The sequence below is a fragment of the Lissotriton vulgaris genome, chromosome 5 (genome assembly GCF_964263255.1).
Source record: "Lissotriton vulgaris chromosome 5, aLisVul1.2, whole genome shotgun sequence".
Classification (NCBI taxonomy): domain Eukaryota; kingdom Metazoa; phylum Chordata; class Amphibia; order Caudata; family Salamandridae; genus Lissotriton; species Lissotriton vulgaris.
Genome location: NC_141693.1, coordinates 317,076,810 through 317,099,957, shown reverse-complemented (window position 1 = coordinate 317,099,957; position 23,148 = coordinate 317,076,810). Strand labels below are relative to the sequence as shown.

At 43.6% G+C, this 23,148-nt stretch overlaps 1 protein-coding gene across 2 annotated transcripts in view; it reads left to right on the top strand.

The window, feature by feature from the left end:
* The window catches only part of MMEL1 (membrane metalloendopeptidase like 1), a 1,016,153-nt gene that overhangs the window by 686,077 nt on the left and 306,928 nt on the right, over positions 1-23,148 (top strand). For both annotated transcript variants that reach the window (XM_086921554.1, XM_086921553.1), the window contains exons 4-5: positions 9,393-9,554; positions 20,088-20,168. In XM_086921554.1, the coding sequence (XP_086777680.1) occupies positions 9,393-9,554; positions 20,088-20,168 (243 nt within the window). The remainder of the gene's footprint in view (positions 1-9,392; positions 9,555-20,087; positions 20,169-23,148) is intronic.

Here is a 23,148-nt window from a genome sequence, read left to right as displayed (position 1 = left end):
ACTTAATGTTATTAATAGTTTTTTACTGTGTATATTTGTACTTTTATGGCTTTCATCACGAAAACCAAATAAAGTTCTTTTGAATTTGAATTTGACTCCAAATATTTTCTCGAATGAAGTCACGAGACCACTGCTAACTAATTTAAAAAAGTGATCAAGGCCAGAAGTGGAGGAGGCATTAAAGATTTGATGAACCAGCTCGCTGAAATGTAACGGCAAATCAGTATTTAAAAGCGCCTGCACCTCTGTGCGCGTGTTAGCTATGTGAAGGACGAATGTTTCTCGGGCTGAACTCAGGGCCACCTCTTTTTGAGACAAAAGGGCTATTATTCTACTCATACCATTGAACTCTGCCTTCAAGGTTGGGATGCGCGGCCAGATACAGTTACCACATAAGCGATACCTTTAATTAACCCACAACATTCCTCGTTATTCAACAGTAAATAACTGCCATTCGCCAGTTATGTGAAAGTGGGAACGATTGCGGGAACCGGAGTGCCTTTCAAAACACAGGCTAAATTAGGTCGGTCCTGATTACAAGAACCATGTAACTGGATGTGCCTGCATATCAATGAATGGTCAGGGGACTCTGTACATTCTTCTCCATTAAGATATACTTCTTTCTCGTCTTTCAGGCACCTATAAGTGAATGGAAGCGACCATGCCTCATGGAGGAATGAGCTACCTAATGGTTCATATCTCCGTATCGCAATATATTGCATACAATTAGTAAACTTGTACAAGGCAAATGGTAATGTGATTAATCCGTGGATAAGCCACGTTGCAGCAGTGGACTCAGCTACAGAGAACGGTAAAGATTCCAACCTCTCAATGTGTAACATGGAAAAGGATGCATCACGCATTGAAAGCATGCGCTGTTTGTCAGTCATGTTAAATGGGGCAAAGAGGGAGGACACGTTCATGTAATTCCAGGGCACTCTACCAGCCTTAAGCGCCTGCAGGGTCCATGCAAATTGCATTATAGAACGCAATTAATTTTGACCATGGTATAACACAGACACTTCATCATTTACAATATCAACAACAGAAGATACAATATTATTCAACGTGTAGATGCGGGAAGAAAGCATGTTAATACTGTTATCGACAACCGCAAGCACCTTTTCCAAATCCGCTTGATCAATAGCTCTAAGGCGCTTAGCAGCCTCAATTTGTGAAAGTTTCCAGATTTCATTGTAAACTGCATAAATCCACCGTTTATTTCTACCACTAGCCGGGCCTTTTATGAAATCATTTAAATCCACATTATCAGTCAACTTGGATAGATGTAATTTAACTGCAGCTAATGTAGAATGTTGTAGCCAAATCTGACATAATTTGCCAACTGAGTAAGTGGTGACAGAATGATCAGTATCAAAACGGGGATCAGGCCTGACTTGTGTAAAACTTCAGTTACACCCAGAAAGCGACGTTGGCAAGAATCAGAGCTTCTGTGCCACATCTGCCACCCCTTCGGATCCAAACTGGATACGTTAAAGGATGAATTGTGCAATAATGTTTGCAATTCTCGAATGGAATACTGTGTGAAATTATTCCAACCGGAATATTCTTCCAAATCAGGAATAGTAGGGGTATTTAATTTTTTTGAAGTAGTCAATCCAAAGCATGTTGTCTGGAAAATGGTAGAATTTAAAAACAACATATGATTTGGGATGAGACATGCACGTTGCAAAGCCTCAGTGCCTTGTACCTGCCAACTTTTAGAACCCCAAACCGATTTAAGGTCAATGGTTTTTTTCCATAGCTCGTAGCCCTCTACAGCTAATTTGTCTACAAAGGACTTTGAATACAACAATTTAGTATCGGTAAGTCTAACTTTGGACATGGACTTTTGTGTCATCTTAAAATAAAAGGACTCAGGACTTGACTGATTAAAGTCGGTAAAATAAGTGTACTTTTTCAAAAATGTACTGGAGCTGCCTTGTAATGGTACTGTGTGTAATTTACAGTACCCCTTCTGGAACTTGTTTTATGCAGAAAATGGTTACCAAAATGTTGAAAGCAAAATAATTCACCATAATTAGCAGATTCTAAATATAAATCTTCAGCAGCATAATATTTTAAATCAGAGAATAATGATTCTACGGCCTGAACATCCCAATCATCAGAACGTATGTTTTGTTTCACCACATCCCCCATGTTCACTCTGAGTACATTAGGGACATTAACCACTTCAGTAGGGCCATAGATTTGAAATTTAACTGCATCCCACACAATCCCATCAAGAACAGGCCAAGCAGTGATGTTTACAAAATTCAAGTCTCTCTTCAGTCTGTGTGCAGAATGTGACGAGGAAAGGGGGGGCCAAAGTTCCTTTTAGATGTCGGATGCATGTTCTCTCCTCGACATAGTGTCCATCAATCAAACGGAAAAAATAAAACACAAAACCAGTTGACATAAAAAGGTAAACTGAAAAAAGCACCAGCCAAATATATGTCCAAGGAGGGATCAAAAAATGTTTTTTAAATAATGTAGCATAAACTGCAAAACGTGAGGGTTTTTTCGAATTACCTGAAACAGAGTCAAATGAGAATCTGGATTCTGTGGCCAACCGTGTTTGTAAATCAGGTATCGACAAATCAGCAGGATAGGCGTAGTCTACGTCATCAATGTCATTAACTGGAAAAGTACTTAATAAAGGATTGGGAACAGCAGGCATCTCGAGGGCCACTTCTGGCTCAGCATTAGAAGTAGTGGCCAATACAGAATTTCTCACAATCGAAGGACAGGAGACTGCCGGTGTCATACTGTGAAGAATCCGCCACCCTGTGTATCTTGACATTGTCAATAGAGATAAACCTGTTTTCCTTACGACCTGAAAGCGGTGGTAAAATGACTGTTCTTGTGCCCTTCACTCCAAGAACGGGAACCAGTGCTCGTTGGAAGGACCAAATTCTTTCTTGTTATCGATCTTCTCTCGAACCAGTTCTCCAACTTTGGGTAGCCAGCCAACTACCGGGATCTGCAACGCATCATCCGACGTGGAGGGCAAATGTTCCTTTGCAAGACTGTCTCTGGTCTTTTGTAGATCCTGTAAAACATTGCAATGTTCATCTACGTTAAAGGCCGTGGCTTGAGCCATGCAGTCTAGACCGTCGAGGTCAGGGACATACATCTTGATACCAAAGTGCATTTCGTACGGGGTCCGCCCACCGAGAGACCTTCTAGGGAGATTATTTAGAGCACGCTGCACGCCAGTGAGATGGGCCAACCAGCTTCTGCCATTGCCTATAACTCGTGCTGTCAAAGATTGCTTTAAGTCATGCTTCATTCGCTCCACTACACTATTACCCTCAGGTCTGTACGGAGACGAAAACTTGACTTGGACCCCCAACGAAATCATAGCATCCTTATACGCCTTAGAGGCGAAAGCCGGGCCCTGATCCGAATGGAAGGTACCACAGGCAAAAATCCCTACAAAGACACGCAAATCTCTTATGACAGTCCGTGAATCAGCGCTGCGATGGGGCCATACCCACACAAAGCATGTGCATGAATCAACTGGTACTAAGATGTACTTATACGCAGTATCAGAAGAAAAAGGACCGCAGTGATCTAAATAAACGCAACTCAGTGGTTTATTAGATATGCACAACTGTGTCTGTGGCGGACGCGCAGCAGTCAAAGGCTTAATCTGCTGGCAAATGTCACATTGAAGGACATAATCGCGCGTCTGTTTGTACAGTCCCCGCCACCAGAACCGTTGTTCTAGCTGAGTTACAGTGGCCGAGACGCCCGCATGCACAGACGCCACATCTTCATGCGCCGCTCTAATCAATTTAGCCCTGCGATCCAAGTTGGGAATCAACCGTTCCCCAACATCAGGAATTTTCACATAAGGAACCTTATCGGGACTTAAGTGGTATGTGTACTTCGAAGGGAACCCCGCAGGATATTTACCTCCCTTCTCAGTGGCAGTTACAGCCGCCAAGATGTCATCATCTATTTTACTTTTGGACCGTGTAACTGCTGCAACTAAATATTTTGATACTGCAGGCTTCGCCGCTTCATCAGCAAGCGAGTTACCGACAGCGTGAACTCCAACACGCTGATGGGCGAGAGTATGAATCACAAACACAAGTGGCAACTGCTCTTTAAGCTCAGCCACTTGGACCCAGATCATCTTATGTTTTATTGTGGTACCCTTGGAATCACGAAAGTCATTCTGAATCCAAAAGAACAAGTTTTCATTGTAAGACTGGACACAGTAGTAAGAATCACTTACGATTAGTGTTGTCACACTAGGATCAGCGTACTCCAATGCAAGCATCAGAGCACAAAGTTCTGCTAATTGTGCGGTACAGTCCCCTAGCGTCTGCGTGTGCATGACACTGGATTTGAACTCATCATTCACCATGGCACCGACCACAATGGCGCATGTGGAAACGTAGGCATGTTTAGAGCCATGCGCAACCTGCGCCGAACCATCAGTGTAAATGATGCAATGGAAATCCTCCAAGGGTTGCATTGCTAAAGGAGCCGGATGAACAAATTCATACTGTAAGTACTCCTGCGACCGTAATGAGGCGTCAAAAATGAACGTGACATCCTGGGATGTCAAGGATGCAGCTCATTGAATCCACCGAGGGTGCAAAGCTTTGGAATTTGGTACACTGGCTTTCGTGACTGCCTCCAAGGGAGGGCACGGGGTAACAACCAACATGCGCTTTCCCTGTGACAGGGCACGTTCCTTAGCATCTGCACAGCCGTCAAAACTTTCTCCACAGTGAAAAGTGCAATTCAGCCGAAGTGTACAAGTGTGACTTGTAAGCAATAGGTACTGTGTCTCCTTCATTAAAAGTCAGGTATGTGAAACCCACCGTCCCAGGGATAATTCTTATCACCAGGTTGGTCTGGTTATCACGAGTCAGTAAGAAATTAGAAGCGAGCAGATCAGCTTGCAAGGATTGCAGAATAGCTGAATGCTCAGGCAGCCAGCATGATTTGGAAAAAGATGGTTGTATCAAAGCATACAAACGCTTGATACGCTGGGCATATTCCGGAATGTATGTTCTCCCGAAATTCAAGAAGCCCAGTAAAGATTGTAATTTTTTCATTGTTGTCGGAGCGCGCAGTTGTGCGCATTTCTCCAGGAAGTGAGGAGCCAATCCTTTTCCCTCATTGTTGAGCTCGTAACCCAGAAACAACACTGTGTACTCTGCAATGTGCGATTTTGCAAAGTTGAATTTGTAACCCAAGTTTGCAAAGGTACAAATAATCCCGTTTACTCGACACAAATGCTCCCAAAGTTCGTCGTCTGTGATATATATGTCATCCACATACGAACAAGCATCCGGGTCGATTCTCTCCAAAAGAGAGACTATGCGGGCAGTAAAAATCCCAGGACTATTCTCATAGCCCATAGGTAAACGCCGAAACTGGTGTGACACCGCCGCAAGTAAAGGAGGTCCATTGGGAACTTAGACATCCAATCGATGGGCATAAAAACCATTGGAAATGTCAAGCGTGGTCTTAAACCGCTTATGCACAAGACTATTCACTAGTGCAGAGCCATGAGTATTCTGTACTGCACAGTTACGGCAATGCGAGTTTAAACGCCGGTAATCCAATACCAAACGATACGAACCGTCAGGCTTCTCACAGTAAAAAGAGGGTTATTCATCGGTGACACACATGTTTCAATTACACCTTGATATTCCAATTGTTCAAGGATAGCCGCGATGGAAGCCTTTGCTTCACGCCGTATGGGATATTGAGGTTGAGGTTGTGGCTGAGACCGTAAAGGAATCTCGTGGCATGGGGACAATTTATCCCAACCACATGGATTGCGGTACACAGCCGGCGCTAGAGCCAGAGCCCACTCTTCCGCAAAATGAAGCGCATCCTCTTTCGAGACTGTGTTCACGAAACTGGGGAGGATTACGTCCTCCCCTCGCGGAGCTGCGAGAACAAAAGGTGGGGGCCAGTCAGCCTCCGATAGCAAAATGTCATATGTATACGAAAGATTTTCCCAAAACACCCCTTTAATGGCTCGCTGTATGTCACCCTCGATTAACAGGACAATTTCAAAAAGTCTATCAGGGGGAGCAACTCTTGTATCAGCTGTTTCGATCACAACATAAGTATCAGTCGCTGTCACCTTCAGTAGTGGACGCAGGGCCTCTCTCACTATGGTAATCTCCGCCGGGATGTCCAGCAAGGTCAGAGCCCACGTCAGATTCCGAAGCTGCGTTCTCACTATCTGTGGCATATCGATGCGCTGTTAAGGCTGCGACTTTCTTCTTGGCAAACTGCAGTCTCTTCGGTGTCGAGCCTTCCTGCCTTTCTGCACCGTTTTTTGGGCGGGCTGGTAACGTCCTTGCTGGCCACCCCGACCCCTGCCGCCCCCTCCACCACCAGTTGTCAAGGCCGATGGGTCCTGAAAGGAATGAGGAGAGCGTTGTTCAGAAGCCTGAAATCGATCAGGAGATTTAATCATCGCGCGATCGCGCAAGTCATAAACACGTTCCGACTGCGCAGGCTTTCTCTGCTTCTGTTTTTTAGGCCAATTCTGTTTCTTGGACTTGGGCTGAACTTCCGTTTCCGAAGCTTGTCCCTGGGGCTGCTTTTTCTCCTTAACAGAAAAAGGCTTAAGACCCTTACTTTTGCGACCCACGGTTTTATAAGCTGCCACAATAATTTTCGCTAACTGTCGGGGTTTCTCGGCATCGAGAAGCGCCGCCAAAGCGTTAGCAACCTGAAAGTTCACTGCATCCCCCTTGACATTAGCAAGGATGAGATCGCAAACCACATCAAAGGTGCCACATAGGCGCATACCCAACTCAACCGCGGACTCCGGTCCGTGATCATCTTGAACACGTTTAAGGACCGTAGGCAGCACTGCCATAGACGGGGTGCCGTAGCACCTTGCATAGACGGCTGCAAAAGTCTTACCCCATGTCTCACAGTCAACGAGCTCAGGGGCCAAATCTTTTGGCAAACTAAGCATAAGAATCCGGTGTTTTTCACCAGGAGTCGTATTAGGAAATACAGCTTCCAGCTGGTCAAATTTCTCGGCAAGCCAGAAAGGAAAATCATCCTTATCCTGGGGCTTCTTGCCCATTGCGGCATTGACCATGACAGGACTGAGTTTCAAACTACCCTGTCTGGCCAGAAGCGCCGCACCCTCCGGGGCTCCACCCGGAAGATTACAGCCTATGTAATGCACTAAGGCTCTAATCATCGCAATTGCGACTACATGTAGTCTTTGAAGTTCAGCCACGTTACAATTGCCGTGAAGAGGATGAGGAGTAAATCCAGCCAAAACAGGCCAACTAGGGCCTGGAATGGACAAAGGACCTAACCTCGGAGCGTTCAAAGTATGGGGTAGGGCGCCACCAAACCAAACTCGATGCTGCCAAACATCAATAGGAACCTCCTGTGCCCTGTACGGAGTATACTCATTAGGTACAGCCATGGGAGTGTACGTGTGGAACACACCAGAATTCGCGTCCACCTCCGGAAATGTCTCCCACGAATAAAACAGTTCGTAAATGTAAGCAGCATCCGCACTCACCACCATGATCACAGCCAAGCCTTCCAGAGGCACATTGTACACCTTCAAATGATTGCGCACCGCAGTGCGACTATGCTGCGGAATGTCAACGGCATCCATGACAGCACAGGAAATACGAAAAACAAAGTAAACTTTGTAGCACAACTGGGTAGTAATTCAAGGAAACCGTTTTAGAAAGGTTCAAGCTTGAAAGGACCTATTTAAAAAATAGGTAGGTTTTTTTCGACACCACCGTTTTCCGGAAACGACAGTGAAGGGGTTAAGGATTGAATGATATACTACTCGAGTGTTATGATATAAGGCCAACAACGTATGGGCGTCATGTAGCGGGAATTCCGTTCTCCTACAGAACTGTGCATAGAGACCTGGAACCTCGGTGAATTAGGAATGCCCAAAACTCACCTCAGTACCCAAAATCCCATTACCGAGTTAGCTACAGTGTCTCATTGGTCATAACAAACTCCCAATGCTTAGACAAACTAGAACATGAACTTAGATTACCTCAGGTATCGTGGAACGCATGAACACTCTTTCGCTATATAATCATTTCAAACCAGAACGTGAAGTAAATGAGGACACGTGCATATTTGAAATATTTATTTACTAATGCAGGGTTCTCAAACGCAGTATCTTATATAATACAAGCAAACATATTATAAGCAACAAAGTTATCAGCATAGTCACTAGTCCATAAAAAACGAATGGTGACAGCATACTAAGATGCTGTAATGAATAGGAATTAACAATACCTAATTCTCACCCTCCCTATTTAGCATAGTATTTTATATCTATGAAGGTCTCATTTGGGTTTTAGCAGGGCGGGCCCATACCTCAAAATCTCAGTGGCAGAGGATCACATCATCTTCCACCAGCTCTCTGCATGCGAAGCACCATCAAGTGTGTTACGTGTGTGTTCAGCACAACAATATAAAACCCGCTTAGAGCCAGATTTTGGCAGCAACATGTGTGTTATGTCTATGGAGGTGCGAAGATCAGACCTCACAACAACACTGTGTCGAGTTATTCTTGGAGCCTTCAGCACTCACTGGGCAGACAGTGTACCAAGCAAAACTGATATCAGAGCAATAACATATTATTTCTCAAGTAAATCACGAAGCTCTTCTGGGTTGAAAGCTAAAACAACAATTATGTGTTGTGTGCAAAATGAAGCAAAAGGAAAAATGGCGTTTAAACATTTGAGAAGCTCATACTAACTTAACACAGTATACAAAAAAGAATTAGCTATATGACACCAGTAGCAAATACGCATTAGCAGGGCAAGACTGATTGTCTTTCACAGTGCTTGTCTTCCCTTAAGTTTATTCTGGCATGTACCACTAACTGGCAGGCTACGCTGCTTAACTTTTAACTTTTATGCTTTTGGTAATTTGATGCCACTACAACAAGCCACAAATTCATAGAAAGGTTTTATGGGTTAGGATGTGGAAACCCAACAGGAATGCAGATACAATCTCCATACATATATACTTCTCAGTCACTTGCACAGACTCAGCTTTAATATGACTGCCTTCAGAAAGGAGAGATATGATTGTGTTAAATGGATACCAATGTCGGCTTTATGTAGAGGAAATGATGGCAGTCACAACTCTTTGCATCTCTTCATCTCGCTCCCACCTTTCCCCAGTTTAACTGAATCATCATGTTCCTACATCACCAGACTACTCTGAAATCAGGATAATCTCTACAGAATCAATTGTACAAAGACAGCATCAAATGTTTGCGACTGTCACAGCTCTAGTGACCGATCAGTAGAACCAATTACCCCTGTTGTATAGGGTTGCTTGTTTAAATATTAACATGGCTTACAAATCAAACATCTATTTTGTGCTCTTAGCTTCCAGAATAATCCAGAACATGGACCCTACAGCTGAGCCCTGCAAAGAGTTTTACCAGTATGCCTGCGGGGGCTGGCTGAACCGACACGTCATCCCAGAAACCAGCTCCCGGTACAGCATCTTTGACATCTTGAGGGATGAGCTGGAGATAGTCCTGAAAGGTAAGAAGGGCTTAACCATTACTACCACAAGAGTATACCGCTGCAATTTTGTTACAGGAGTAACACTCAAGTATTGATTTGGGGATTTTCACTTAGGTCAGATGCATTGTTGCAGGTTTCTATGTGTGTTACTACCACTTCATGCACCAATAAGCTTTAATAAGATCTGGATCTAGAATGCATAATTTACATCAATAGGCAAGTGTGAAGGTAACATTTGCAGGGGCGGATCATAATGCATATAATTAAGTAGGTACAAAACTGTACTTCACCAATGAAAGGTTTTAGTAACTGACCTCTCTAAGTTGGGGTGCATTCACTGGAAGGACTTGAAGAAGTCAGAAGATGTAATGTCATTGTCCTCATTCCTGTGAAATTGGTGAAGAAATAGGTGTAGCTTCTTTCTCCCTGTAAGGGAAAACAAGGTTAGAGTTTCTTCATAGAGGAAGGAAAATTCAGCATCCAACTGCCCATATTTGCTGAAGTAATGTATTGGAACACCATGTAACTTGTCCTGCTCTTGTGTGATTTCTTGCTTCAAAGCCGAAAGGTAGTTCACGAAATGGAGGAGAGTCTTTAACCGCTTAACTGCTCCAGTGCTGAACGTTCCATTGCGCAGGTGCAGTTCGAACGTTCAACGGCCGACGGCAGCACTACGGAGGTAGTGGTGCCGTCGGCCGCTGAACGTGCGCAGCACTTAAGGGGTTAAGTTGTTACACAACAATGATAGTTCCTGAACAAATTACTTCGAAATTCTGTTTAACACTCTGGCAAAAATGTTCAGTGGTCAGACAAAGGGGACGATCGAGAGTTACCATCCAAGAAAAATGGGTAGTATGAAGAGTATTGCTTTAACTTAAAAGCTGTGCCAGGAGTTGGGGATCAGTTGTTCATGAATACATGGATAGAGTAAAAAGGGTACTGGGAGGAGGCAGGATGGGACTTGAAAGTTCCTTTTTTGTAAACAGAAAATATGCAACTATTGAAAATTGAAACTACAACAGCCATTGATTTTCCCTCACACTTGATTAACATTATAGGCCATGTGTTTTTTTACATTTATAAATACTTTTTATAACCATCAATAAAGTTGTTTCTCTTGACTAGATGTTATACTGGAAGACTAAGATTCATCTAGGGCATCAGTATCCCCAATATATTTACAAAAATAAGTTGTATATTCGTATTTATAAAATTGGTAAAACATAATTAAAAGATTATCCCTGGAAAACCATGTGAACAAGTTGAGTTATATTAATGTTTCATGTTTATGTTTTGTGTAAATATTCTCATAAAGCATAAAATATATACCATCAAGTTGATGGTTGCAGTGAAAATTATATGTGTCAATGTATCATATAGGGTAGATTGTGAGTGAAGTTCTATTGTATAATTTTATGCACAAAAGTGAGACTTTAGTCTTGGGAAGTGTGTCCTCTATTCAGTGCATAGAACATGTGGAATACGTCATTTGAATCAGATTACAAAATCAGTAAATGTATATAATTTATGTATATTGTTATAGTTTTGATTTGAGTGAATGATTGTGATTTACATGATGATGGTTGCTATGCCACTATAAAATATATGTAACTTCATAAGTCTTTAGGGAGTAAGTGAAATAAAATTAGCATTCACATGGTCAACTGTCAGCAATCAACTGTAGTTTTGGTCGGTTTAGGTAGAATTGAGATGTCATTTTACAAAGTAAAATCTACTCATGTGTGCATCATATGCTCTCTTAAATGTTCTCTTTAGTGCCACTTTGCGCTACTTAAAAGGTGTGTCAGGGGTATGGTTTGGGAAATAACATTCTAATATTGTTCAATGCCCATTCAACTGTATCTGTTGTCGTATTTGCAAATAAATCTGCAGACTTAAGTTACAACTGGACATTTCAGACATAATTGATGGAGAGTGTTTAGGAAGGAGACTCACTCACTTCCCCGCATGTTAATTTGCATTTCAAAAAATTCTAATTCCAAAGTAGCATATTTTATGCATATTTGTAATCTGTTCAAGTTTAAACCAAGGAAGTTGTCATATTTTTTATGTGAATGCTAAACACGCTGGGGTAGATTAGTTGATCAAAACTTTTCAATGCTGTGATGGAAAGCTGCAGAAAGTCATGATAAAGTTCTGACTATTAGTGCAAAAACTTTTCTGCTGGAAAGACCCTTAAAGTAGAGCAAATAGCAAGTTGCTCTGCTTTGCGCTACTTTGGTCAAGAACCCATTCATGGGTGGTCCTTGGGTGTTCCTATGCTACAACTCATGGCTTTGATGTGAAGCCACATCTGTTGGATCTGGATTACCAACAGAAAATAACAATTCAAATGGCAGCCATTAAGCAGGAGAACTACATTAGTTCTCCAAAGTTTTCACTGGTTGTATGTGTGCTGCACTGTACAACACATATGTGAAAAAGGGAAATAAAAGTGGCTAATCACAGGGTTTTCAACTGCAGAAGTATTTTTATGTTAAATGATAATGTGAATGAATTGTATACATTTATTTTAAATGTAGAACAAAATGGAAAAATTGCCACAACAATATTGACTCCTTTTTTAATGTAATCTTTAATAATTTAAATATATTACATTTAAAAAACTATCTTCTTAAATCTAAATAAAAAAAGAATTCCCACCTAAATTATGTTTTTAATATGCATTAATAATTATTAAAAGTGATGTACAGAAATAAACAAAAGTAATTCAATTGTTACTTTACCATATTGTAATAAAATGAATGTTACAATAGATTTTAATTAACAAAAATGTATTTAAATAATTAATATATACTATTTGTATATAATTGTTTAACATTAGATTATATTTATATATGTCTTTAATAATTTTAAATGATTAAATTACATTTAACTTTATTTAGTATAGGTTTTTTTTTAAGTCCCTATCACCATTATTTTCGATGCAGGGTGTTGCAGTACCAGTAGTTGGCCATGTGTGGTTCTGGACTTACTCTAGTTCTAAGCATGGGTAATTCACTACCATTTTGAGCCCCTTATTGGCTGTAGTAAATTTGAAAGTGCTGTTTCTGAATAGCAATGGACGTACTCTTTTGTGGGTGGTGCATGCCCCTCCCTAAATCCCTCCATATCCTAAAACCCCTCTTACTCCTTCCTAAATCTCTACCATTTAGTAGTAAATGTGCCCATTTTTGATGTGTCTCCTTTTGCCCCTCCCACATTTACTACTACAGGCCGATTACGATGTTGTGAGGAAGGGCTCCGGATGGGATTCGGTATTGCAGGATCCGATTTGGAACCCTTCTTTCCGAACAAATCGTACAGATTTCCCAATGACCGATTACGATGTCCAGAAACTGTAAGGGAACTCCGAATTGGTTCCAAAAGGCATTGGGTCAGTTTAAGTCTTTCGGAGCCGAATTATACAGCATATTTGGCACGGTTTCAGGACAGGCGATTGCGATGACCCATTCGGACAGCTGTTCCGATTCGGTTTGCCCTAGATGAAACAGCTGTCGGAATCTGTCTTTGGGGGCCTGTTGTGGGCACCCTTCGCCTGGAGGCGTACGAATGTAGCCCGTGGGGGTACCCAAGGGACCCCTCTTTCCAACCAAGCACAATGTGGCAGGCACCATGGGGTGCCCGCCAGAGGGTGCAAGGTATTCCACAACCACCCATTTTGTCAATGGGAGCCTGTGTTCACATTCAGAACACAGGCTTCCATTGCTGACCAATGCAAGTCCGATCAAACAATGTTGGGAAGCATCGTAAGCGGTCTTCCAGACTCACAGGACCCAATTTGTTTGGGAACTAGTCTGGAACTGATTAATTCGGGACAGTTTTCAAACTACATCAAAATCGGCCCCTCTTGGATACTCCACCGGGCTACATTCATACGCCTCCAGGTAAAGGGGGCCTGCTAGAGGCCCACAAAAACCGATTCCGACAGCCGTTTTGTCTATGGTAAACCAAATCGGAACGGCTGTTTGAATCGGTCATCGTAATCGTTCGTCCGGAAACCATGCCCATAGAGCTGTACGATTCGGCTCCGAAAGACTCGGACTGGCACAATGCCTTTCGGAACCGATTAAACTGCTCTACAGTTTCCGGACATAGTAATCGGTAGTTGGGAAATCTGTACAATTCAGTTGGAAATAAGGGTTCCGAATCAGCTTCTGCAATGTTGAATCCCATCTGGAGCCCTTCCTTACAACAACGTAATCGGCCCCTAAGTAGTTATCATACATGTGTTCGGATCTTCCCATAGATAAGATAGAAGAGGTGGAGGAGGAGATTTCACACTTATAAATTTATCAATAGTGTTTGGTAATACTACTAAACATACAAATAACAGAACACACCTATAGTCTCATGCATGTGTATAAATGCAAAATGTGCAGTTTGACCTTGGTACTCTCGAAACTACAAAAACAGTGAAACTTATGGGGAAGACATCCCTTAAGGATAAGAACCCTCACTCAATACTGTTATGATGTTAGCATACTAGTAGTTGGGAGTGGGTGGAGCTAGGGGGCCAGAGGAAGAGGAGGAGCGGACACAGGAAGAGGGCAGTTAGAGTAGGGACAGGGCATGAGCAAGATGTACAAAATAAAGCTCCAAGTTACATAGCAATAAGTGTCTGTGTTTCTTGTAGCAGGATGCTACAACTGGCGACGAGGGTGGGATAGGCATGTCCAGTGCCCCAGATCCCTATCAAGAGCACCCTGTCCTGTGCAGTGTCTAAGGACGAAGAACGCTGCCGTGTGGAGCCGTGCTGCCGCCTAAAGAAGAAAGGCCAGCAGTGAGTGACCCTCTCCCCAGAGCCAGGGGATTGCCAGAGGTCTGAAGGGACTGAAAAACGAGTGCCAGAGCGTCGGCAGGAAAGAAACGCTTCATCGCGCCAAAAACGGGACCCACGCTTGATGCGTGTAATTTGGCGTGTCCCATGTGAAACAGAGGTCGGGTGCCCACCCCGACTCTGCACCCCACAGTGAAGAAGAGGTACCCAAGGTACAAGGAAGTGCCCTTGGAGGATCCGCTGGCAGGCGCCAACGACCGCAACGTAAGCTGAGCTCAGAACGGAGCTCGAAGAATCCCGGCATCGGAAAACCTCACGCCCGATGCGTGAGGTTTGGCATGCTGTCGGCGTAAGTGAGATCGGGAACTGTAACAGTGAGCTGGGAGCCCACCCCAAGCTCACCTGAAGACTGCTGTGGCCTGCTGTGGCCGAAAGAGAGTGCCTCCTGGTGTGGACTGCCCCTGCGAAGGTCCACTGTCAAGCGCTGCTGAGCGCGGTAAATCGGTAGCCCGGCGTCGGAAAAACCTCACTCCGAATGCGTGGGTTTTGGCACGCCACCGTCGAAGGACCCTGCAAAGTGAGGCGGGAGCCCACCCCAACCTCACCTGACTGCAGTGGTGACCAGAAGGAGCTAGATCTGGAGGGTGCTGCTCCTGAAGACGACTGCCGGTGAGTCCTGGGTGAAGAAAAAGGGCTGAATGCAGTGAAAGAAAGTAGTGCCTGCAGACAACTACGGCGGCCATCTTTGAGTCAGGCAGGCTTTAAGGACATACCCTGTGTGGTCCATAGGCGGCCATCTTTGAGTCAGGCAACAGCAAGAAAGTGAACAAGCATTGGCAAAAGTGAACAAGCATTGGCAAAAGTGAACCAGCATTGGCAAGAACAAAGAAACAAACATTGGTAAAAGGAAGTCAACAAGCACTGATAACCGTAAGGTAGATGCAAGTAAACGAACGTTGACACATGCAAATAGACAAACATTGATACGTGCAAATCAATAAGCACTGATACATGCAGATCAACAAGCATTGGACAAATCGTGGTAAAGGAAGAAAACAGGCGTTGGTGAAGGCCAAACAAGCATTGGTGAAAACCAAACAAGCGCTGGCAAAGACCAAACAACTGAACAAGTGTTGGCGAAGGCCAACCCAGCACTGGCGAAGAACCAACGAATATTGATAGGAGCAAATAAACAAACATTGGTATGTTGGCGAAGGCCAACCGAACACTGAAGAAGACAAGTAAACAAGCACTGGTAGTTGCAAAGAAGTAAGCGTGGATAACGGCGCGTGGACAACAATGAACAAGTCTTGGCAACCAAAACTGAATAAGCACATGCAATCACAAGAGTGAATCAATTGGCAAGCAAGAGCAACCACAAGAGTGACTCAACAAACAAGCATTGACAACACAAATATCAGCACGGGTGGAAACGCGAACAGTGAGAAACGCAAGCGAATGCGTAGTGGCGGATGTAATGAAATAACACGTGTCTATAAAATAAAAGAAGCAACAAGCAAACATAAATAAAGACAATACATAAATAACTACAACTGAATCAGCAACGAGCCAAAACAAGTGTGAAATAGCCAATAAGCATACACAACAAGCAAGTGAAACCCAACATTGTCGCTAACCATGGAAGAATTCGAGGGTACAATGTTGACCAAACATGAGTGAACTGAAGGAAGAACTGACAATCAAACTCAAGCTAAAACACAAGCAGAGACAATCACATGGTGGAACAAGCAGGAGCAACTGAAACCCGAAGAAAAGTGAATAGCACAATGCCCCGCGTCTACGACAGATCAGAACCTCCCTCTCCCATAGCGGGAGGAGACGTAGCTCAATATTTCACTCCACACATTGAAGTATCGCCCCCAACGGCACAGATTGACGATCGGATCAAGGACCTCAAACGGCACTGGTGGCTGGAAGCATTGGACAATTTCTTGAAAGCTAACGGTGAGCAAAGAGAAAGAAAATGTCTGGTGCTACTCCTCCATCTGGTGGGTCCCGGGGGCCGATGCCCAATTAGAACATTTTCTAAAGAAGAAGCAGACATCTATGATAGACTCCAAAAGGAGCTCTGTGCCCATCTCAATGCACAGGCAGAGGTGGATCATAATCGCATGGTCTTCAACACAGCACGGCAGGAACCAGGCGAACCATTGCCGCATTTCATCACTCGGTTGCAAAGTCTGGTACAAGGCTGCCATTTCAACACGTTTACAAATGAGGATGCTGTTCGGCTCCGAATAGTTGAAGGCTGTGAAAACCCCGAAACAAGGCACAAAATACTGAGAGGGCATTGGTCGCTAAAGGGAATTATCAAGAAAGCCGAAATTGGAATGCAAGTCCAAACAAGAGACAAATTGAGGGATGTGCATCTGAGTACAAAACGTCGAGATACCTGGGAAGAGAGAACCCAGAAATCCAACAAACACAAAAGGAGAGAGAGAGAAGGCAGACCAGTGAAAAGACAGAAAAGACAGCGGGGGAGACACAGTGACAAGGAAAGTGACAAGGAATGCTCAGAGTCAGATTACTCAGCGTCCGACCACTCAGAAACAACCAAAGATTACTCAGAGTCAACCATCCAAAGAACAACTCCCCGGAATTATTCATCCCCCAGGAGTCCCTCAAGAAGTCAGTCAAAGCATAACACACGCTACTCTGATAAAGAGGGAGCGTCCAGTGGGACAGATTGCACTCCTGGACAAAATGGCATTCTGCACAACCAGTGGGGGAGAAAGACAAACCATAGAAGAAGGGGCTGCAGTGGTCAACACAGGAAATCGACGCCGGAACATCAATCGCCAAGGAGTGAAGATGAGTCCGAGGAAACAGCTGGCAGGAGAACACACCACCAACAGATCAGAGATACTAGAGCACCAAACAATTGGGAAGGAGAACCAGATCACACAAGACGGACTGGTCCCTCACAACAACAACAAGCAAGAAAAGATCCATGCATTCATGGGCCCCAAAGCATCCATGGGCCCCGCGACAACGATGAAACAGAGCGTAGATGGGTAACATCAGGCGAGAAGGACGAAGAGGCAAAAGCTTGGGATCAAGCACAAGGAACAAGCACGGAATCTTCAAACAATCTCCCAAATGAGACAACATTGAAGATGTTCCAACAAAGACACACGGAGAAGCTTTTCAAAGACAATTCCGAGGTGGAAAGCAGCTCGTCACGGACTACCCGGTTCCGAAGACCACCTGGTAAGACATTCCCAAAGGAACACTCACAGAGGGAACTGACAGAGCACCCCTCTGATTCAGAAAGCACGTCGGTCCGATCCTTTGAGTCGGCAGAGTCGTGGTCCCGACAACGACCACGCGCAACATTCTTAAAGAAACATTCTCAGAGGGAAGTGAGGGAGAACCCCTCTGATTCAGATAGCATTTCGGTCCGATCCTTTGAGTCGACAGAGTCGTGGTCCCGTCCACGGCCATGGCGCCAAGCACCTGAACACATCAGCGAACCAAGGGACACTCTTCCCGTCAAGAGCGACATGTCTCACACCAATGTCAATGCACACTCGATCACTCCACCAGACAACCTGTCACATCGAGCACAGGTGCATCGCGACACAAATACTACACCGTCACCCCGGGTAGGGGCAGCAAGGTTGACTCGAAGGTCCTGGTCCTATAAAATGGAATCAGACATCGTGGCCATTAGCACCCAAATAAAAACGGACCAACCAGTTGATCTGCAAAGGAAGCCAGACATGTCAGGAGAGCCAAGTCATCATCGGATGAGAACAAGACACGCAAATATTCAGCCGGTTCCAGGGTTTGCCTGTTCTAGGCGCGAGCAGGCGTGGGAGAGACAACCCGAGACAGCAAATCAATCTCCAAGTCATACCAAGATGACCTCCACCGTTCATACCCCACCGGCTGGCATCCCAGACTCGAAACAGGAAGACAGTGTTGTTCTTGACCTGACAAAACAAAAGGAAGTAAAAATACATGGAGACACTCGCCAGGGAACTAGGATAACATCCCTTTGGAAAAGAGGCCAAGCGTCACATGAGCAAGAGCCACAAAGGAGGACAGACTGCCGATATCAAATTGAGCTTGCCATAGGCACCTCAGACACAGAAGGCTCCATCTCTCCAGACATCAGCAACAGAGCTTGTCTATTCAAAGACGAACCATTGGCAATCACGAAGAGGAAAGGAACTATGTTGACGGCGGAGTCCGAGCAGTGGCGAGTCACGAGAAACATCTCGCACTTTAAGAAGCTGTCACAGGATACCTCCAGAATCCTGATGAGTGAAATGGACACGCCCAGTTCGGATGAACTGCATTCAGATGATCGTGAGAGCACTGCTCCGATCATTGAGACACTAAGTAATAATAGTCCGAGAGCCAGGTCGCCACGACCTCATCGTGACATACATCCACTCAAGAGACTGATCGTAGAGACGGACTGAGAAGTCAGTATGTTTTGTTTGTTTTTGTCACAAAGGGGGGAGATGTTATGATGTTAGCATACTAGTAGTTGGGAGTGGGTGGAGCTAGGGGGCCAGAGGCAGAGGAGGAGCGGATACAGGAAGAGGGCAGTTAGAGTAGGGACAGGGCATGAGCAAGATGTACAAAATAAAGCTCCAAGTTACATAGCAATAAGTGTCTGTGTTTCTTGTAGCAGGATGCTACAAATACTACTAAACATACTGCAGAATACAGTTTGTGAATAGGCCCCAATGTCTGGCACAAGAAATGTGTGAGACTTTAACACATAATAGCAAGGAACAATCGGAGGAAACCTAAGAAAAGTATATGTTCAGATGTGAAATTTCCAACATACTCTGGGTCATATTTGTCATTTATTCATGCAACACAGTAAAAAAACTTGCTGTGCTGCGTAAAAGGGAGTGGGCAGGAATGCGCCATATCTTGAAAGATATTGCACATTCCTGCTCTCTTGTTGCACTGGTGCACTTTTGGCTGCCTAGCACCAATACAGGCACCCTTGCACCATGGTGCAAGGGTGACTATGTTGTAGTCAGATTGTTTTTGTGCAGGAAGGGGCAACTAACACTAGAGACTGAAAGGTACACAGGCGCAATAAAAGCAGAAAACTCTGTAAGCTACAGGTGGGCCAATAATCAAGAACTTCATAAGACTACATTCACATAAAACTTTCTCAGAGCGCTAGGTAACCTAGGAGAAGTAACTTCCGTTGCACACCAATCATTTACATAATTTTTTTGAATCAGCTATTAAAAGTGAATGCTCTTGCTAATTAATTCAAATCTCATTCTTTCTAAAATAAAGGATAACATATTTTTAACCATTTTCTATCAAATTAAATGGTTGGCTTTTACACCGAAGCTATGAATGTGACAAGCCAAAGAGTTGTAATATAAGAGACCTGTGACTAACGCAATCACGCCCACTCTTTTTTGGGACTTTTCAGGGACTTGTGTAGGAGAGAGACAGAGAACCACAGCATGTGACTGAAACGTAAGATTAGCCAGGCAGTCCAAGATGTCAATTTACCTCTGAGTTTTTGTGACACAGAATGAGCATGGTCTCCAACATTACTTTTGCCTAATCATTATTTTCGTTGCCTTGTTTCTGTGTGATTGATGTGGCCATCAATGGCTAATCATTTTGTGAACACTTTCATTTACTGCATACTCTTTAAAGTTGTTCAAAAGGTCCTTGATGATCTCAAACAAGGCACCTCTTATTTGCTTGTTTTTTTGTTTTGGGCATTTTCTCTTTAGGTGTGCTTGAGATGCCAGACCACGAGGACCGAGATGCCTTCAAGAAAGCTAAAACACTTTACAGATCGTGCATGAATGAAAGTAAGTACTGGCACACGGTTTCCTCTTGATTTCCTGCAGCGGCTGTTGATTTTTAAAAGTGGTCGGGTGTAATGCGAGCAATCAAATATTGAGAACATTTTGAAAACATTTGCAAATAGTGTTTTTAAGAACAGTTTTCACATAAATTTGCTCTGGTACCATAGACTTCAAAAGGGCATTCATAAAATATAGAAGGACCGTCACGATGTACACAGTCAATGAAGCAAGACACAGAGGTCGACCATATTCCAAAAACTACCCCTACTGTGCCTGGGCCAGCATTTTCTCATGGATGTCCCACATGTTTTGGGTACCCCTTATTAAAAGAATTGCATAAAGTATGCCAGTGTGAAAAAGTTGTCATTAACTAAATCGATACACCATGGGTACCATCCATCAAACATTGTTCAAGGTCAGCATTGTGTCATGGATGCCTGCCTTCCACTCCACCAAGCCATGGTTATCCTCCCTATTACCACGAATTATCTCAAGTATGTAAGTACTAGCATTTTACAATGGGTGTGCCACATGCCAGGAACTAATTGCTGTGTGCCAGTAGCAGCATTTTGCCATAGGTACCCTATATACTAAGAATTGTGTTCATTATGCCAGCACCAGCATTTTGCCATTTGTTCCAAGAATAATTATTGAACTGATTGTTTTAAATACTGTTTTTCTTTCATTTAATTTTAATATGGGTGATGTGTGAGAGTGTATTACAGACATTTTGCAGACAAATGTGTTTGTTTCATGCAACGTTCATAGAAAAAGTTTCTTTTAGATTAAAACAGGACCTCACATATGAGAAATGGGAGGATGTCACAAAGATTATTTGCAGTATTATAAGTGAACTGCGGATATACAATATTGAAAATACACGTCCCCATCCCTAAATATAGGTGTAAACGTATTTGGAATTTGGACGAGTGTGCCTGTGCACTGTCAGTAACTTGGCTAAAGAGGGCAAGAAAGAGCTAAACTTGGATTGTAAATTCAAACCTGTTCCAATATCAGGCCCCCAAAAATATGTTTGGACCAGGGCTCAGTGGCGGCTCCTCTGCTAAGGCGGAGGACCGTCACCCCACTGCCAGGAGCATCAAAGAAATGAAAAAATAAAATGATAATAACAGAATGTTATTATCATTTTATTTTTTCCTCCTGCTGTAGCAGTGCGTGAGGGGGTGGGGCGAAGCTGCAGTGCAGGAGTGGTAGAACACTCCTGTGCCCAATGACTGTTTGGTTTGCCCTCTCGGGCCGCCCAAAACAGTCATGCACACTTCCCTGTTCTCCATGCAGGCTGCATTACAGCCTGCATGGAGAACATGCCCACCCCTCCAGCCCCTGGCTGAGCACTGTGTCACGGCGCTCAGACCAATCACAACGCTGCATTGCAACATTGTAATTGGCTTAGGGGTGGGAGCTTGGCTGCCTGCTTCCTGGTCGAACCTGGAGTTGGACACAAGCGCGCAGGAGTGAAGACGCAGGACCCGGCGACGGCGGCAAGGTAAGTTTTTACTTTTTTTAAGCAGTCCCCCCACCCCCTCCCTCCACCGCACACACACCCCACCCTCGAGCCGTGCCAGCCGCCCCCTACCAGGGCTTCCAAAAAACTTAAGATGCCCCTGCAACTTTCATAAGTTACTCAAGGAGAGAACACATGGTTTCCATAGCAGGAACTATTTTGCCCCAAAGTAAAATGCAATAACGTGTTTCCACCACGTAGCATTACCAATGTTCTTTTCGTAAATAGTTTTAATGCGGTTTTTATCAGTGGTACAAAGAAGTTCTGCAATCATGCAAGCAATCTAGAAATAAGCATGTGTTAGATTTTCTGTATAGTCTGCCTTATTTTGTTTCTCAAAATGTCATGCACAGCTGCTGATGAGTAGTGGTGGTCCTCCCATTGCCTGTTTAGGGGTGCATCTTAATGTCTGCAGGGGGGATATGAAATTAAATGCTCTGTTCACTGGTGACTCCACAGGAACTTGAGTAAACCAAGTCAGGTGAAATTGAGGAAGCCCCCGAGAGATGTAAACCACACATTTATGTATGGCAGATTAAATAAATTGTAGGGTGGTAATTGTGAGCAGATTTTCTTCCAGAGAATTCAGATGTTTGTGATTGTCTTGGTTTATTAGGTGATTATTTTGAAGAAGCCTCTTGAATGTGTTGGCACAATACAAAGGCAAAAATAAACCAGCGCTTATGATCCATGTACATGTGAAAAGAAAACGTAAAAAAAAGTCATTTTATTTGTTTTAAATCACATGTACTGATTCCACGTACTAAGGGGTAGCAGTTGTTAACAAGCATTTGTAATGTAATAGGTCTTGCCTTTGGGACATTATAAGTGTTTAGCCATGAAGAGATAATACAATTACTACACACTCCGTCATGCAATGTGATTCAGGTATACATGCTTGCCTTAAAAAACATTTATGGACATATTCCAAGGCTTTTTAACACACAGACAGAAAGACAAGTGCCTTGATGCACGGGAACAGCACTATAACAGTTTGTGTGTGACTGCAAAGTACTAGGAAATACCATTATAAAATCATGTACCTTCCCTCTTCTGCATCACTTTGGATCATTGAAGCAACAAAAAGGCAGTAAAAATGCTGTAAAAGTGCTGCCCAAGCTCCAACAGGACGCACACAGAAGAGTTATTATATAGATGCATCATGGGCCAAGATGCAGTTTTATGGCATCTGCGGTGTTTGAACTAGAATTCTAAAAGCAGTAAACAATTATATCCTACCAAAAAGTAAAATGTGAAAACAAGCAAAGTTTTACTGCTTTGCGAAGCCGCAGTTGTAGGACTGTAGCTAGGTCCGAAAATTGTAACAGAGACTAAAATGAGGTAAACAAAGCTAACTTTAAAAAAACGATGTGTTCCCCTAAAGAAAGCGTACACATACTGAAAGGAGGCAGATGCTAAAGTTAACACGTCAATGGTCATTACAGCCAGGTATATTTA